Source organism: Pleurodeles waltl, chromosome 12, assembly GCF_031143425.1.
Source record: "Pleurodeles waltl isolate 20211129_DDA chromosome 12, aPleWal1.hap1.20221129, whole genome shotgun sequence".
NCBI lineage: Eukaryota > Metazoa > Chordata > Amphibia > Caudata > Salamandridae > Pleurodeles > Pleurodeles waltl.
Genome location: NC_090451.1, coordinates 515,354,423 through 515,373,250, shown reverse-complemented (window position 1 = coordinate 515,373,250; position 18,828 = coordinate 515,354,423). Strand labels below are relative to the sequence as shown.

The window sequence follows — 18,828 nt, the reverse complement described above, 5'->3', positions numbered from 1 at the left end:
AGTACATCTCCCATGTGAATGCTAAGTTCCCTTGCTCAGTGCATGACGCCTACATCCTGCGGAATAGCAGCTTCCCTTATGTGATGGGTCAACTCCAGGGGCACCGTGTATGGCTATTAGGTGAGCACCTGGAAGAAAGACAGTGGGAATGGTTGTCTGGGTCTGGGGTTACCCTACAGGTTAGTGTGTGTCTAATACTTGTCCCTCGCCATTTGCAGGTGACTCTGGTTACCCCAACCTGTCATGGCTACTGACCCCAGTGAGGAATTCCAGGACAAGGGCAGAGGAACGCTACAATGAGGCACATGGGCGAACTAGGAGGGTGATCGAGCGGACCTTTGGCCTCATGAAGGCCAGGTTCCGGTGCCTCCATATGACAGGTGGATCCCTATTCTACTCACCAAAGAAGGTGTGCCAGATCATCATAGCCTGCTGTATGCTTCATAACTTGGCATTGCGACGACAGGTGCCTTTTCTGCAGGAGGATGGTCCAGATGGCGGTGTTGTTGCAGCTGTGGAGCCTGTGGATAGTGAAGATGAGGAAGCAGAGGAAGAAGACATGAACAACAGGGACTCAGTGATCCAGCAATATTTCCAGTGAGACACAGGTAAGAGTACAGACCTGCCTACTGCATGTACTTAAACACTGCTACCTCTCTATTGTCTGTCCTTTTCACCCAGTGTATGGTCACTGAGTTGTCACTTTCCCTTACGATCTCACAGATGTGGGTCCCACAGTGTGACATCTGCTTTGATTCCTCGTGGACTTGAGCTGTGTGACATAGATATGTTGACATTACTTTTGAAAGAGCATTTTGTCACTGTAATTGCTAATACACTATTTCAAAATCACAGACAGACTGCAGATTGGTTTGTGTTTTAAGTGTATTTATTTAAGTGCTCAATATTGGAGGGGGTGGTGAAATGGTGAGGAGTGATGGCGGGGGAATGTCCATGGCAGAGTCCAGTCTATTAGTCTCACAGGTGCATTGCCCAAATGGGCATAGGAAGTGGAGCTGGGGCAGTATCAGTATGGACAGGGTGACAAAGTGCGACAGTAGGATGACAATCAGGGTGGTCTCATTTCTTGGCGGGGGTCTTGGCATCGTGCTCTGTCTTTGTCCTGGATCTCAGGGACAGTTTGCGGGGTGGTTCTCCCTCTGCAGGGGGTGGGGTGCTGGTGTGGTGGTCCTGTGGCGGGGCGTCCTGTCCACTAGCGCCGGCGGAGGTGGTGGGCAGTTCATCGTCCATGCTAGTGTCAGGGGCCCCTTGTAGTGCCACAGTGTCCCTCCTGGTGTTGAGTACTTCCTTCAGCACCCCTACAATGGTGCCCAGGGTGGAGCTGATGGTTCTGAGTTCCTCCCTGAAGCCCATATACTGTTCCTCCTGCAGGCGCTGGGTCTCCTGAAACTTGGCCAGTACCGTTGCCATCGTGTCCTGGGAGTGGTGGTAGGCTCCCATGATGGAGGAGAGGGCCTCGTGGAGAGTGGGTTCCCTTGGCCTGTCCACCACCTGTCGCACAGCAGCCCTCCCAGTGCCCCTGTGTTCCTGGGCCTCCGTCCCCTGGACCGTGTGCCCTCTGCCACTGCCCCCAGGTCCCTGTTGTTGTTGGGGTGGTGGGTTATCCTGGGTTCCCTGTAGTGGTGGACACACAGCTGATTGACGTGTCCTGGGTACGGAGGTATGGGCCCGCTGGGTGGGTGCTGTGCTGGTGTTTCCAGAGGGGGGAAGGTCTGTGATGGCCTGTGCCAGTGTGAGGGGAACCAACTGTCCCGTGGTCCCCGATGGGCCGGGCTGGTCATCTAGATCCATTTGGACAGAGGTGCTGTCATCACTGTGGGCCTCTTCTGTTGGTGGTGTGGACATGTGTGGACCCTCCTGTCCAGTGACGTTGGTTAGGGGTCCTGCAGGGGTATAAAAGGATGGTTATTACATCTGTGTGTGTCATGGTGTGCAATGGGTGGGTGAGCGTGTACCCCAGTGCTTGCATTCCTGTGTGGGAGCTTGTGTGATGGTGGTTTAGGGGGTTTTATGGGTATGTGCAGTGGCCATGCTTTAGTGCTGGGTGTCCATGCTCTGTTGTTGCATGCAAGGCTTGGTGTTGGGATGGGTGTTTTGTGATGTTGGGACATATGTGAGGAGTTGGGGTGCTGGGGGTGAGGGTGGGGGTGTGTGATAGCATGCAGGTAGGGGGGGGGATGTAATAGTTAAGATTTGACTTACCAGAGTCCATTCCTCCGCCTACTCCTGCGAGGCCCTCAGGATGCAGAATCGCCAAGACCTGCTCCTCCCATGTTGTTAGTTGTGGGTGAGGAGGTGGGGGTCCGCCGCCAGTCCGCCGCCAGTCCGCTGAACCGCCAGGTGGTGTCTTGAGACCACGGAACGCACCTTCCCCGTAGGTCGTTCCACCTCTTCCTGATGTCCTCCCGATTTCTTGGGTGCTGTCCCACTGCGTTGACCCTGTCCACTATTCTTCGCCATAGCTCCATCTTCCTTGCAATGGAGGTGTGCTGCACCTGTGCTCCGAATAGCTGTGGCTCTACCCGGACGATTTCCTCCACCATGATCCTGAGCTCGTCCTCCGAGAACCTGGGCTGTCTTTGCTGTGCCATGGGGTGGTATGGGTGTTGTGTGGGGTGGATTGTGTGGTGATCAGTGTGCTGATATGTAGTGGTGTGTTGTGTGAGGTGCGTGGAAGTTGTGTTGGTGATGGTATTGTGTGCCTGTGGATGCTGTTGTTCTTGCTGGTGGTGTTTCTCTCTGGCCTTCTTTCTGAATTTTTTGGTCGTAGGGGTTTGTGGGTGATGTGGGTGTGTGTTTTATATTTTAATGGGTGTGTGGGAGTGGTGTGTGTATGTGTATCAGGTGTGTGTATTTAGAATTGTCCAATGTGGTAGTGTTTTGTAAATATGTGTGTATTTTGAGCGGTTGAAAGACCGCCGCGTGGATTCGTGTGTCGTGATAGTGTGGGCCTATTTCTGTTGGCGTGGCGGTCTCGGTTTTGTTTTCGCCAGTTTATCACTGACCTTTGGTGTGGCGGACTTGTGTGGGTGTCTAAAATTTGGCGGATTCCGAAATGTGGGTCATAATAGCTGTGGCGGTTTTCCACAGCCGCGGCGGTGTGTTGGCAGTCTTCTGCACGGCGGTAAGCGGCTTTTACCGCCAATGTTGTAATGACCGCCAGTGTTTCTTACGGTCATCACGTCTACTAGGCGTGTAAGTGAGCTTCAAGCTCTGTGTTCACCCTCCTTTTACAACCTTTCATAAGGACAAAGTGGTGCTGAGGACCAGGGCGGCTTCCTTCCCCAAGGTAGTGACTCCTTTTCATTTGGGACAGTCTGTCACTCTCTCATCATTCTATCCTCCTCCACATCCATCTAAGGAGGAGGAGAGACTCCATCGACTGGACCCATGGAGAGCTCTCAGTTTTTACATAGACAGGACGAGAGAGTTCCGCTTGGACGACGAACTCTTTGTCGGATACGTGGGGAAGAGGAAGGGGAAGGCCGTCCACAAACGAACGCTATCCAGGTGGGCCATTCTTTGTATTAAGATATGTTATTCATTGGCGAAGAAAGTTCCTCTTGATGGTATAAGAGCCCATTCCACCAGTGCTAAGTCGGCCACATCAGCCGTGGCTAGAGGTGTTCCAGTGGCAGACATTTGAAAGGCAGCGACTTGGGCGTCCCTCCACACCTTTGTAAAGCATTATTGCTTGGACTTGGAGGTGATGGGGGATGGCCATTTTGCGCGGTCTGTGCTGTGGGATTTCTTGGTATGATCAGTCAGACTCCCACCTCCGAGATGGTATGCTTTGGGACTCTATTCGTTAGGTGAGGAATCCACAGGTAGTTGTATCCATCAGAAGAGCTAGTGACTTACCTTCGCTAACGCTTTTTCTGGTGGATACACTAGCTACCTGTGGATTCCTCACGGTACCCCCTGCCTCCCCGTAGTCTGTCTGGTCATACCGAGATTTCCTTGGGTGTGTACATGTACATTGTTTTGTTTCTGCATTTTAAGAGTATACATTTATATATAATTGTATATATGTATATATTTGTATGTATTGGTGTACATTCATGGCTATGTATTTTTTACGAATATGTGTTGATACTGTTTACTATTATTATTTGTTTACCTTTCCTATAAAAGTTTTCTTGAATACGGTCATGATGTGTATGGAATGTCGATATTCACCTGTTCTCCTCAAAGACACGTAAAAAATGGTGTAAACTGACATCAGCACGCCGGCGAGGGCCTCTTATTGCCACGATGACATCAGACGGAGCCGCGTAGAGTCGGGCAATTGTGACGTCCTCGCCGACGTGCAGAGCTGGAAAGAAGTTTCCGTCGAATGCTGCGCATTGGGGAGAATTCATTAGTTGAGGAATCCACAGGTAGCTAGTGTATCAACCAGAAAAAGCATTACCGAAGGTAAGTAACTTGCTCATCCGAGCTATTATAGCCCTTCAGGGGGAGGGAGGGTGCAAGGGGTCGTGGCTCTGGGCACTTGCTCCACGTTATAGAATTTGGAGAGTCTTTTCAGTTGCAGTAAGTTGAGGGCCAGGTCCCCCACAAATAAATCAACACTGTGACACTTGGCCCCCTCGGACACCCTCACTATACGGATATTGTTCTGCCGTGCCCTGCCTTCTTGTTCCTCGAGGCAGGCAGTGATGGTCGTGTTTTGTTTTGTAAAGGGCTGTACCTGTTCATCCAGGCTTTTTGTAATGGATTGTAGTGCCGAGATGTGTGTTTCAGTCACAGTCAATTTCTCGGCAACTTTTCGGAGGTCTGCCCTTATTAGATTCACTTCAAGCATTACAGTGTCAACCTCTGGTTTGAATGTGTCTTTGACACTCTGTATTGCAGTCATAATGTATCATAATGTGGGCTTTGTTTACTACAGGAGATCTGGATGTTCAATTCCTGACCTAGGTGAGGCAAGTGTTCCTTTAGCTGCCATTAGCAAAACTGCATATTTGTTGATGTTGTTTGTTTGTGCAGGATGGGGGCCTCAATTTCTCACCATATCTGCCTGCAGGAAACTAGATTCTGCTGGCCACTTTAGCTCCAATTCTGCAGGACTCTGGGGTCTGTCAGGGGATATCAGAGATGTCACAGTTTGATGTTTCCCACCAAAGGTGTAAAAGAGCCTTAAACAAGCCAGCATAAGTAACAAACAGTGCACAAGATTGGACCCCCTTGGATTAACACCCACTATCCATGGTGAACATGTCTTACAGCACAGACACCCACGGAATCACTCTCTTGCAATAAAGAGGGCAGCCTTTCAGAAAATGTGATCACCAAAGAACTACCAATGAGTAGTAAGTACAGAAGTCACAAAAGAACTGGAAATTCAGGCGGGTCATGGTTCCACCATGAGCTTTTCATAGAACCAGCCAGCAATGTACTCAACCAACCACCTTGAATAGTAAGTGCCCTTTTCTGTTTTCATTTCAATGATGTCTTCATCAGCCTGGCAATTAAAAAGAGAGGTACTAAACAAGGAAGGCCTAGCTGTTTCTCTGAGTGTCCAATGTGAAAACTGAAAAAAGAACTAGGAAGAATGTCTTGCGAAAATCTGATATCAGTAATTTTTTACGTAAATGTAAGCAGTGTGCAACAAAAGTAATCTAAACTATGAAATGCCAATTTAAATCTTTTTTTAAATGCTTGCTCCTAGCATCCGTGCAAACAAATGGGTAATTGGTGAAGAGAATTCAAAATTAATGTTGCGTAGAGCTGTAGCACACCAGATAACTTTCTACACAGCTTTTGGTAGCTGAAGATGTCCAAAACTTTAAAATGGTGTAAATACGTTAGCTGCTCAGTCAGGAGGAGCAGACTGTTATACTTATGGTCTGCTAATACAGTCACACAGAGGGGCATGTTTATATTTTTTTTTACAAAGGGGGGCTTTGACTTTGAGGCTGCATTTTCTACCAGCAGATGCCAGAGAGGTAACAAGATTCAATGTTCCATTAAGTATCTGCTACCACCAATGGACTCAAATGAACAGTTATTGGATAACCTGGAAGATGAGAAAAAGGGTCATAAGAAACAAGATAAAAACAATTAGCTGGTAAAATCCTGAGGACTGAAAGAAAGAGCATTAGTTATGGGTTTATCACTCCTTACAACCACTTATGTCCTGAACAATGGCTTACCAGTCATTAAAATGTATTTTATAATATTGATAGTGTTTGTGTGTGTCCTGTTATTCATTTATGGTAAGGTTTTGGGTTCTGTTGTTTGACTACTCTGGTCAAAGCATGTCACACAGCATTTTGCTCTTTTTAGGTTACATCTGTTCCAAAGCGTATTGGCGCACACTTGGAATAAGTACAACATCTTGCACTACAAATCTCAAAGCCCCCAACACAGTTATGTATGAGATACTATTTTTTTTGGTCTAGGTCTCATTTCAGGATGTTATATTCCTCAATACATGCCCAGGGTACAATAAAGAAAGTTCAGACTGAAGTTTGTCTTCAGGTAGAGTGTTCACAGTACCCTCCCACAGGTGTTGCTGCAGTGTCTCATTCTCTAGTTCAAGTGAATTTCGAGTCCCCCAACACTCCCTATCCTGCATAGCCATACACACCTAGGCAGATGAAGGATCAATATTTTACTTAATGCTGACTAGATCTGAGCCCAAAGACATTTGCTCCTTTCATCTAGCCTCTTTCACACTTATGTGTAGAGAACAAAACCTAATTATGTTTTTGCATGTTCCAATGAGACATCCCAGGCACATGTATGTTCCACAATATCACAAGTATTGCTCGTGGAAGAATAGAATTCTAAATCATCTTATAAGATTGAAAACATCTCATGGCAGAACATACCTTAGTGTGACTGGTTTCAGCAGAGCTGCTGGGATTCACAGTTGACCACTTCCTCTGGGACCTTTGTCCAATTGGCACTTCCAGTGTTATTGTTTGAAAGGGCTATTGTAAAACCAGATGAGGCACACAAGAAGCAGCACATCCTAAGCTCACTCTTCCACTAGCAACTATTCTTGCACACGGGCCTGTGCGGCTTGCTCAAGTGGGACTAAGACTGTGAAGCATCCCAATACATCCTCTTGATAAAACATAGCAGCTTATGGGTCGACCACCACTTTTGTCACTGGGCCCCAAATGAGGATCTCCACATTTCTTCTCTCACATTGGTTTCACAGAAGCTGAAGAAACAAGGCTTTAGTTGGTGCCATCCAAGAGTCCTAGCAGTGGGAATAAGAAAATTGGGACCTTATTACGATCACTCCTGGAATCCCTATTCAGATGCAAAGAGGAATTTGCATCCAAATTGAGATTAAAAAATTTATGAACATTATCACATCTTTAGGTCTTTCATTACATGATTTTTGCCAGGTAAAACCAACCAGATATCATGCCCTGGGGAAAACCCCCCACAACTTTTGAGTTTTCAATCCCTGGAATGGGTAAAAGCATGTGCTTTTATAGTGTAATTCCGAGGGTCAGAGGCAAAACTTGTGTTGTGCAGCGTGCCCATGGTGAGTGTGTATGCCGCAGTATGTTTGTTTGCAAGAAGCACATCACAACAATACAGAAAGGATACAGTACTGAGCAGTGCACACAGAGTGATTGTGTGTGCTGAATCTATGTGCACTTGGGCATAATGCATGGAGGTGGCAGCACTGGACGGTATGTGTGCTGTGTATGGTACGTTACATGGAGGATCCTGGGTTCCGGTTTGGGCAGTCTGGAGTTGTCTGGTGAAGACATGAGGAATAGAGGAATTCAACAGACAGATTTGTGTATTGCTGCATTCCTGTGAGCTAGGTGGGACCCACTGGAAGAAGGGATAAAGAGACCCTCTCCGTACACTTCAAAAGGGTGCTCTTTGATTGAGTGATAGATCACAAGGAAAGGGCCTGGACACATCTCAGGAAGGAGATGGGGCTAATAAGAGAATCAGAAAAAGGAGGGCTGGCAGCCCCAAATTAACCTTTTGATGCTTATATCACTGTGGTTGACATCCAGTTGTGAACTCTAGTCATTGCCATGGCCTGTGTTGTGGGACTATCAGCTTCAGAGTCTCTCCTGCTGTGACAGCCAGCCTTTCAAGAGACAGAAGTGGACATTTCAAACAACGCAGAACCCCAACATAAAACATAAAAGATCCAGACCCTAAATCGTATTTGATGTTTGGAAATGGACTATAAGAAGGGGAAGTAGAGACCCCAAAATTTGTCATCTGCCAATCAGCCAGTCCAGCTTTTTGAAGAGGAGAAGATCTCCAAGACTTCTGCCTGTGACCAGGACTGGGTGTCAAGGCCTGCTAGTCTCCCTGCTAGGTGAGGGAACATCACCCAGGGAAAACCAAGACCACCTGTTCTGGGGCCTGGAGCATCAGCCCCTGGCTGCTTGCTGAGACCAGTGTGCCCTGTAAGGAAGTGGAGAGTGTTAGAGGGAGCGAGGTTCAGTAGGAAGCCAAGTCGAGTGGACCCCCTGTGCGAGGTGTGAGGAGATGGCTGCTGCACCAGTTGTCATTGCCCATGTGCACATTCCAGTTTGTGACCCCCATATGCCAAGAGAAGGCCGTCATGAAGATAGTCGTAAGTGAGGTGCCAAGCGGGACGAATATAGCTGTGTGGCACCTGTGATGGTGACCCCATAATGTGGAAGGGGCCACTGTGGAAGTTAATGGTGGACTAAAAGGGCCAAATCCTGCACGCTGCACGGAGCCTAGTGGCGACCCATTATGCCAGGAGTATACACTACTGTCCAGTGACGGCTGACGCCTTGGCTGGTGGAGTTACTGCAACTTCCTGTGCCAGAAGAGGTTACTGATACTTAAGTGTGTAAAAGAATTGGGCCATCGCCCGAGAAATCTGAGCTGTGACCCATGGGTCCCCAGAAAGCAACAATAATTGAACTGGAACTGCCCCCATGAAACTGAAGAAGATGTGTGCTGCATCATCAAGACCCCTTGCGGTGTGCTCAAGCTCAAGACTTACATTGAAAGAGGAGCACCATAACACCTCTGATCATCTCTGGAGCCGGCCAAATATGCCCAGGAGAGAGCTGTGCACAGCTGACTCCCTGCACAGGACCGTAGCAGTGTGAGTGCCTGTGGTAGGGGCACTCACTAGGATACTGCAAGCCTCCTTGCTACTGGAGCGGATAAGACTGGTTAAGGGTCTACCGGACCCTGGAGGAACTCACTGCTGAGGGTGCTGTGGTACCAAGACACTTGTGGCCAGCAGTGAATGGGGGATAACCCCTACCTTGTTACGAAGAGTGGGTAGGAGAGGGATTTGCTAGTGAAACACTAGGGGCCTGACCTCAAGGGGCAATGTGTTATTGTTGATATATGCCGTAATATTTCTTTCAATGCATAGAGTTAGAAATAAATACTTCTTCTAACTATAAAAATACGTATTTGACTGGACATTGATTTTATTGACATTGCTGTGGGCTCTTTGAGTTATTACCATTTCACTGACCTGGATTCTTTTATTCACACTGCTCTACCATAGCTACTACTGAGAGTCAAGTGTAGAAGGCAGAAGAGGTAGATCTGGCCCTGAGACATCAGAAGCAAAATGACTCAAACCCCACGGTTGGGCACAGTAACCCAGTGGCGTAACAAAACGTGAGTGGGCCACCCTGCAAAGTGCACCTGACTTATTTAGGTGCTCTCAGTTCCTGGTACTGTGCTGAGGGGACCCATTGGAGCTGAGGACTGCAGGTGCCTTTGTTACACCACTGCAGTAACCCTTGCCCCATGGCCTTTGAAAGTGGTACTGTCACCTTGTATTTTCGAAATACTAGAAAAGCAATAGTTTCTGTATGCCTGTTAACAGGTTACTAATTCACAAACATTCAGGCCCTCATTACAAGTCTGGCGGTCCTAGGTCCGCCAGACGTGCAGTCTGACAGCCACATTATGACCGTGGTGAAAGCCCCATGGTCTGACTGCACCGCCACTTTTTTCGGTCTGGCGGTGCTGGTGGTCTTAAGCCACCAGGGCAGCACTGCAAGCAGTGTTGCCCCGGGGATTATGACTCCTGTGTCTGCCAGCTTTTGCATGGCAATTCCACCACCATAAAAGGAGTGGCAGAGACGGGATGCACTTGGAATGGGCAGTGCAGGGACCCCCATGGGCAGCCCCATCGCGATTTTCATTGCCTGAATTACAGGCAATGAAAAGCGCGACGAGTGCTGTTGCACCTGACGCACCGCAACATTGCCACCGGCTCGATTACAAGCTGGCATCAATGTTTTCGGGAGTTTTCTGCTGGTCCAGTGGACAGAAACTCTGTTTCTGCCTGCTGGCTTAGCGGGAAACTAATAATAGGGCCTGTGGGTTGAAGACTGAACTGACGGTCTTCCGACCTAACGAGTGTGGAGGGCGGCCTCCGCCACCCGCCAAACTAATACTGAGGCCCTCAGTGATCCATAGCATTGTGTGTTATATATAGGTGCATTGCTCCTCCGGTTGAATATAGGTACCGTAAACAGAAATAAGCATCAAGATTATCTAGAACTTTTCCCAATTGGCTAAGGCATGAGTGCAATCAAAGCCATGAAAAATGGCCAATTGTGAACTATAACAACTAGAGAAATTAAGGATTGTGGTGGTACAGTCCGTGATAGTTCCTGTTCCTCTTATAACTCAAAAGCTGCCCTTCCTTCTAGAACCGAGGGGGAGGGGGTCCCCAGTATCTAGCATGGTAAAGAGACTGAGGAAGCCTTCAGTATCAGGGACCTCAGATTTAACAAACGCTTCTTTAACATCAAGACTTTTGAAGACTCCTGAACGCCATAAGTCTAATTAAACAAGTTACTGGAGAGGCTCAGAACTCAAACCCTACGTGAATATCGATTTACCAAAACGTCATAGTAATCAGAAGTGAAATCACATGCCTTTTAGACTCCAGTGGCATCACACAAAGTGATATCATGCAGCCTTTAAACTAATTATGTCTCAGGAAGTAATGTCACATAAGTTATCCTTGAAAACATCAAAGGGGGTGACATCATGGAGGTGGAGAAGCCATGCAGTAAGTGCATGTTTATTAAAAAGATTTCAATTTTCCCTATCACCTACATTTTAATTACAGTGCGAGGCAAGACATGCCTCGTGCACAGTCACCTCCTCCCCTAGTACAGCCATTATATGCCAAAAGTAGTAATTTACCTTTCATAAAGTATATATTGACCTTATAAAGCCCTGCAAGCTTCAAAAGACTCTGTCAGCGCCTGGTGGAGTGATGAAATGTAACGATTTATTGGCAGAGCAATGGAATGCACACGCTCTGCCTCCACTGCCCAGTGCCATCCTCGCCAAGGCAATACAAGCCTCTGTTGCTAAGTGCCACCTCCGTTTCTAAACCTCAGCCTCTCTAGACACAGACCTAGCATCCAATGCCTAGTCTTCAGTGAGTGCAATGCACTTTGGTGATTCCCCCTTTCCACTTTATCAGCCCATCTTGTTCAATGTAATGATGCAGTTACATAAAATAGTAATCTGTTTTTCAGAGGGGGAGGGTTAGTGAACTGACAGTGGAAACAATAGTGTGATTTTAGAATATCATTAGTTCGTGATAACCGACCTCTAAAAGGCTGTGAAGGTAAAATGCACTTCAGGAACCAGTCACCTTGCTACTAAGGTAGTTCTTGTACATTTGAACTCACCTGCGCATATTGCACGCTACTTACTGGATGTTTCTCAGTAGAGAGGATTTACTATACTTGTATTATTGCAGGCACATTTATAGAATGCCCATTTATCAAAACATTTAATTTATCAACTTCAGAAGGATGAAGGGTAACATGAGCCCACCCAAATTCAAGCCTGTGACTTTTGGATCAAACACAGATCCCTACAGTGGATGCATTAAACCACTGCCCCCTTCCCGCCTGACTCTTTTTATACAAGTGCACAGCAGATGTGAGCAGGGTTTTTTTCTAGTAATAGGGGAACAAGGGCATTTCTCATTAGGTGTTTGGTGCGTAGTTATTTCTATATGACTCCAATTTGTAGCATGAACCCATTTAGTAAAGTGCCAGAATAGTGTTGACTAAATGTAGTCTAAATAATCTTGTATCCTAAATGTTATTTGCAAAACAAGCACCCCATTGGAGTTAATAAAAAAAATAAACCCAGTAGAGCAATGTAATTAGGCTGCAATACTGCCTATATTTAGGCAATGATATTGTGAGATTCACACATAATGTGTTCATAATTGATGTGTTCTCCATAATATCCACAGGCAGAAGCTGTGAGCCAGCCACCTCTCCCTTTCTACCCTCATTGCACAGTACATTTATAGAGCCTAAGCCAGAACCCTCACCAATGAAAGTGTCAAAACACGACAGTGAACCTTTTATGAAACACAGTGAGTCCAGGTCATGAGAATCACCTTTTAAGTTGCGGTGCTACACATGCTATTTACACTGTCACGTGTGTTTCCCTCTCCGCTGTTCCGCTCACATCACATGCCCAGCAGGTGAGAGTAGACAGCTGGGGCCTATTCAGTGGGAGTTTACTGAGAGACCACTCATAGTAAGTCAGTCACTTTTTACTTGTGGGCTCTTCCAAGTGGAAGAGAATTTCTAACTACTTTTCCTTGCCTTAATCTTCCATCTGTTTGCAATAGGTGAGGGTTTCCCTTTTGCAAAATGAAGTTTTGCCATATAAGCTACCCTGCACACAGTAAGGGACCTTGGTAAGATATGCTCTTGCTACTGAAATACAATATTCAGTATGATGGTCACATCTTCAAATCACAGGAGGGATGTATTATTTTCCTCAGGATTGCATGTTGAAGCTTGTGAAAGTATCTTCAGCTAAGCCTCAAGGTATACAGCTGTAAAAGTTATTTTACCACTCAAGCCTTGATTATGTGTGTTCCTTTATTTTTGATGGACCCGGTACTGGCGTTAAGGGTATTTCACAGGGAGGTAGAAGACAAAATATCTCTGTAAACTGACGGAAACTATGCAGGAATCTGCGCGAAACACCAATTCCCACTTATTGTTCCCCAAAATCTCAGAATCATCTTACTTCTGTACCCCTGGAATAATCAGGGCCCTGTTAACCCTCCATCCCAAAGAAACTTCATACAGGTATCTAACTTTATCACCACCACACATCATAACCATCCGTCTTCCGTTCTCAAAGTACTGAACCTTTCTGCCACCTTCACTATTTGATCATCATACAGCACTCTCCTGTCTTCACTCACTAGGCATGTACATCCTCACCGTACCACATTCACCAAGTGCATTGGTATCTGCACTTATCCCATGTCTAATGTGTGTCCTGCAAGAACCAGCATGTGGCCCGCTTCTACCCTCAAAATACACCACCTTTTCTTGCATTCTCATATTATGTCTATGCAGACAACACCCACATCTCCTCTTTCAAGCCCTGACTACAAATACACATTGCTGACTACTCCACAGTAACATTTCATTCAATATTGCTGTGCTTAGCCCTTTATTTGTAACATGTTCTAATGCCTTGAATTGACTGTCTTCTCTCTTACAGTACATGGCGTTCTTCGAATTCAATAACCGACTGGAAGCCATTCTTAGCAAGGCTTACATCTACAGGTGAGTTCAGGAAACCACCTGGCAGGTACAGGGTAAAGCATTCTCCAGGAAATCAATGGTTAGTTATTGCGATTTTCTAACAGTTCAACTTGTACACACTAGGTAAAAATAATAACCATTTTAGTTATAGCCTAATTGCCACTGTCACCAAGGCACACGCTTATAGATCACATGGGCTAATGTGGTATTGTCAGCAAGGCCCATACTTTTTCTAACTAATTTGTATTTTTATTAGAGTGGTTGTACAATTTTCCTTACTTTTGTAGAATTAATTATCAATTTCATTTGTATACAATAGGAACAGAAAGAGCAAAGAAAGAAAAGAAGAGAGATATTCATATAACAGTCTGTCTCAAAACAGTTCTATATTAGAACAGCATCAATCATATCTGGTTTTAAACCTTGCGTCACCTTTGCTCCTCTAGCTTGAGTATTGCCCCTTCTGTTTCATGTGTCTGACACATTAATGTTCACCAATCCAGTAATGTTGGGGGTTTCTTTGTGATCCATTCTCTTTCAATACATGGTAGGGCCACTAATATAGCAATGGATATTGTCACTTGACCTATTAGTATCTGCGTCTGCTTTCAGTCCCAACATATCTCACGATCAACTCCAGATCACTGTGAAGTGATCTGACAAAAATCTGATAATATCTGCCCAAAGTCTTTGAAGAAGTGGGCAAATAGCAACCATGTGCACAATATCAGCAGCATATTGCCCACATTTTGGACATCTTTTTGGGTCATCCAAATTATTCAGATTATTAGTCAAGGTTTTGGTAATGCCCCATTTCACAATCTTCTGAAGTTTGCAATACATCATATGCACTGTTCTGGACTGTTAAAGTTTTAAACTGGTAAATATAACCCAAATCTAAGGTAAATTAAGAGCCTCTTCGATGTTACCAGGCAAGATCACTTGCCCAACTTTGAGACTGCACTTGTGGGCTAGCTGTACCTCATTAGCACTCACTTTTTTATGAAATTCCTTAATTGATACAGTCTCTCCCAGAGAATAAGTGACTGCTTCGAACATCCCCAGTGATCTTGAAACTAACCAGCCTAATGTAATTTTGATCATTGTGTCCACACAGAAGATACCACCAGTCCTTCTCCATAGCTGTATGGTATATTAATTGATTCTTATTGTAATTATTGTCAGTAAGAAGACAGTGAATATAGTGGCCAGACAACTTAGAAATAGGTCTTGAAGTCAGGCAGCGACTATCCCACTTTGTGTGTGTGGGCGTGAGGGGGTAGTGTAATGTATCTGATCGACCGACATGCCCTCTTGTAGGTCCAGATGAAACTTTCCAAGGCAGCATCGAAGTGTTTAAAGAAGGAGTTGGGTGCACGAAGGGGAACAGCTCTAAATAGGTATAAAATGTAGGTAGAATATTCATTTTAATAGTATTACAACGACCCACAGTGCGTCTGGGCAATCCATTATACTTCCACATTTTGGTGATGCATTTATATGACAAGTAATTTTGACTCCTAAGTATATAACTGATTCTACAACATTGGTCTCTTTCTTATTTAACTAATCACTTAAGACGATCTGTTTGTTACTCAGGTTCAGCTTATAGCCAGACATTTTGCCAAAGTGCTCTGCGTACTTCCCAATAATGTACCTAGACCTTGTAGGTTCATCTGAATACACCAACACATTGTCCGTGTATGCAGTTAGAGTGTAACCACATTAGATGTTACTAGGGATATCCCAGTGTTCGCTAATATATGCCACTGTTAGGGTTCTAAATATAATGTGAAACGTGGTGGAGACAGAAGGCACCCCTGCCGGATGCCTATGTATATTCTAAATCATTCTGACAGTTGGTCTACCACCACTAATCTAGTGATGTAGGCATGATCCATTATTTGTACTCTAATGGGAAATTTATCACCTATGGCCATACTGACCATAGTTACCCAGAGATATGCCCAGGGCACCCTGTCAAATGGTTTCTCATTATTTAGTAGGATCATACAGTCTGGGAGGTTTAGCGTTTGTACAAAATCAAGAAGAGATATTGCTGAATTGGTATGGGTTATTGTATATTTACCAGGTACAAATCAATGTTGGTGCATACCCACCAGGTATTTTATACAAGAAGCAAGCCGAGTGGCCAAGACTATTGAGTAAATCATACCATCAGAATTTATAGTTTGGCCAGTATGCTCCTCTTTCTTCTGCTAGCTTACCTTTTGTTTAAAAAGACCCAGCAAAATTCATGCCATCCCAAGACTTCGGAATACCACCTCCTTGATCTCTATTGCCAATAACTTGCAGTAGCACCAGTGCCAAAAGATCAGAAATGGCTTAGAAAATTGTAATGGTATATTTTCCTTCCCTGCAGCCTTCCTAGAGAGGAGAGATACAACAGCAGCCCAGACCTCTTCTATAGATATATCCTCCTCCAGGTTATTTGTCTGTGTATGTATTAATCCTGGCACTCACTATCCATCTAACAGTAATGCTTATGGAGTTATGAATGATACATATACCCCAAAGTTTCCCCCTTCAGAGCTCTCCATGTGTCTACTAGCCCATGTGTTTGCATTAGAGGTATGATAGATTTCCTTGTTTCATTAATTCTAATAGCTCAGTGATTTGTAGCATCTTGCTTATAGTTTATAACACTGTTAAAGTCACCCAGTACAATGAGTTCCCCAGGCCAGTTCTACATTTAGGGCCTGATTACTTCTTTGGAGGACGGTGTTAATCCGTCCCAAATATGACGGATATACCACCTACCGTATAACGAGTTCCATAGGATATAATGGACTCGTAATACGGTAGGTGGTATATCCGTCACATTTGGGACAGATTAACGCCCTCCTCCAAAGTTGTAATCAGGCCCTTAGTGTGTTGAAAATTCCCTGTTTGTTTTTATTTGGACAATATATCACATGCACAGTGTATATAATATGGTCATCCTCAATCTGGGCAATATCCCACCTGCCCCAATAGTTGGCAGCCGTCTTAATCACCCTGAGGTCAGCATGTCTATAGCTTAAAATAGCCACCGCACGCATCAATAATAGCTACCCCATGTATTGATACTTATGGACAACTCATGTTGATACAGATTGGCTTTTGGGATTATCATCCACTATCATACCTCAGAGTGAGTTTGAGATGTCTCCTGAATATATGGGGAACCACTTTCTTGGATTGCCCAACGTCTTACTATTCACAGAGATCCTACAAAAATGGTTTGCCTCTTTCAGCAATTTCCCTTAGTGGATACATTTCCAAGATAATCTTGGCTACCACAAGTGCACTGGTAAAGAATTGGTAAAAAGTTTATCCCAATTTCTTTCTGTCAGTGCCGTAAAAATGTGTCAACATTACAGGCTAATTAATTACACTTTGCCCTACTTTCTACTCCAAAATAATGTGACCCTTACTTTACAGGAAAACAAAACCTGTAATGCAGTTTGCTGGTTTGAGTACCTTCTGGAAAGACCTGTTAATGACCTGAAGGTTTGATACCACAATCGAGGGCAGTGTTCTTGTCACATTAAAAAATAGATGTTAATGTTAACCATCCCAGTGGTAGTTATTTTAGCCACTTTATAATGATAAAAGGCTAGTGAGCCTCTGCTTTCTAACAGATCCTGCCACAGCCATGTCAACCCAATAAAATTAGGGTTGATTCGAGAGATGTTTTGAATACACTTTATATCATTTGACAAGCCAAGCTCTCCATTTATTTAAATTTTTGAATAACTTTTACAAACTTTAGGAGTGACTGGTAGAAAGTTTAAAAATACTATCAACGGGTGTCTTTATCAAAGATTAGTAACATTTTCCTTAAATTAAAAGAGCATTTAGCAACAAATTACTACTTTTAAAACCTCCTCTGTAAGTTTCACGTTCTTCATATCTATGGAGAGGTCAACTCACGTATCTACATATGGATTTATTTTTCGTAAGCCTCTGAAAATGATATAACAAAAAATCTATAAATCAAGATTTCGAACCAAAAACATTCTATCTCCCTCAGGATTTAAAGGGGATACGTTTGACTTTTTTGCATGTCCGGAACATCGATCTGACCTAGCGGAGGGACTGAAAAACGTTTTCTCGCTTCATACCATGCATGTGTACAAATTAATTTGGTGGCCATACCGGTTATTCTTTGTGGGACATCACCTTTTCCAATTCCTTTGTGCCTATCAAGGTAATGGTTTTGACTAATGATAAAGGTATATGCCAGACATTGTTGGGAATGATTTAGGTGAAGTCAGCACACAGTTTTAACACCTTCACCTATGACATTCCTACACTGAACTTTATATATTCTCTAATCCACTTCCACCTGCAAGGGTCCCATGCACTGTGCTATATGCTTCCACCACATTTTAACTTATCCTTTCACCATTCAGTTTCCAGTTGTTTCCCTTGCCTTTTGGCTCTTGCTATGGAACCACTTCCTTCTCTATGTGAAGGGCTACCCTCTTTGCTTCTCTTCTTTTGGTGTTTTGTTATCCACGTTGCTGCTGCAACTGCTCTTCTTCCTATTAATGAGTCAGGTTGCAATGATGCTTATTTTGTGAGGAGGCTACTCCCAGAAACCTGGGCCATGTGATAATTACCACATTTGGTTCAGAAGTCTACAGAGCCTAGGTCCTTGGGGGTCTTAAGGCCACCATATAGGTAACTTTACCCTACACCTACATCATGGCTCTCTCCTATTCCGAGCAAGTAGACAGGCATGTGATAGAGACTTCAAGCTACAGATTCTTTACCTTAGAATTTCCCCAGGTGTCAGACTGGATACAGTGGATTTTTCTTGAGCAGTACCCCTGCACGCTGGTAGGGTGCGTTGTTTGGCTCCCCCCTGCTTTGTCAACGTCGTCCCCACTCGAGGTGACGACTGTGGCCCGTGTATAGGCATCACCTAGGCTCGCTGTCAATTCTTTTCTTTCCGCACCATCCTGCCCTGATCTGGAGAAGAGCTATCCCATCAGTCAATTTTTGACCGAACTTTTTTTGATGTTTTGTCATCTTCTTTTTAAGGTTTTCCTCCTGGTGGAGCATGGATGTCGGCCAAGAAGGCCATGCTTCAAGCCCTATGGTGCCTGTCATTAATCAGTGTTGCTGAAGGATGCGCACTTTGTTTGCTTTTGGTCCCTCAAGCTTGACCACAAGCTGCTGTGCCATGAACTCACAGGCCTGGAGAGAAAGGAACCCTCAGCCTCCTGGTGGCTCGGCG

General features: G+C 44.9%; 1 protein-coding gene across 1 annotated transcript in view; it reads left to right on the top strand.

The window, feature by feature from the left end:
* CNGB1 (cyclic nucleotide gated channel subunit beta 1) overlaps positions 1-18,828 on the top strand; it is a 1,925,718-nt gene that overhangs the window by 1,397,517 nt on the left and 509,373 nt on the right. The window contains exon 32 of the mRNA XM_069217388.1: positions 13,537-13,601. Coding sequence (XP_069073489.1) covers positions 13,537-13,601 — 65 coding nt within the window. The remainder of the gene's footprint in view (positions 1-13,536; positions 13,602-18,828) is intronic.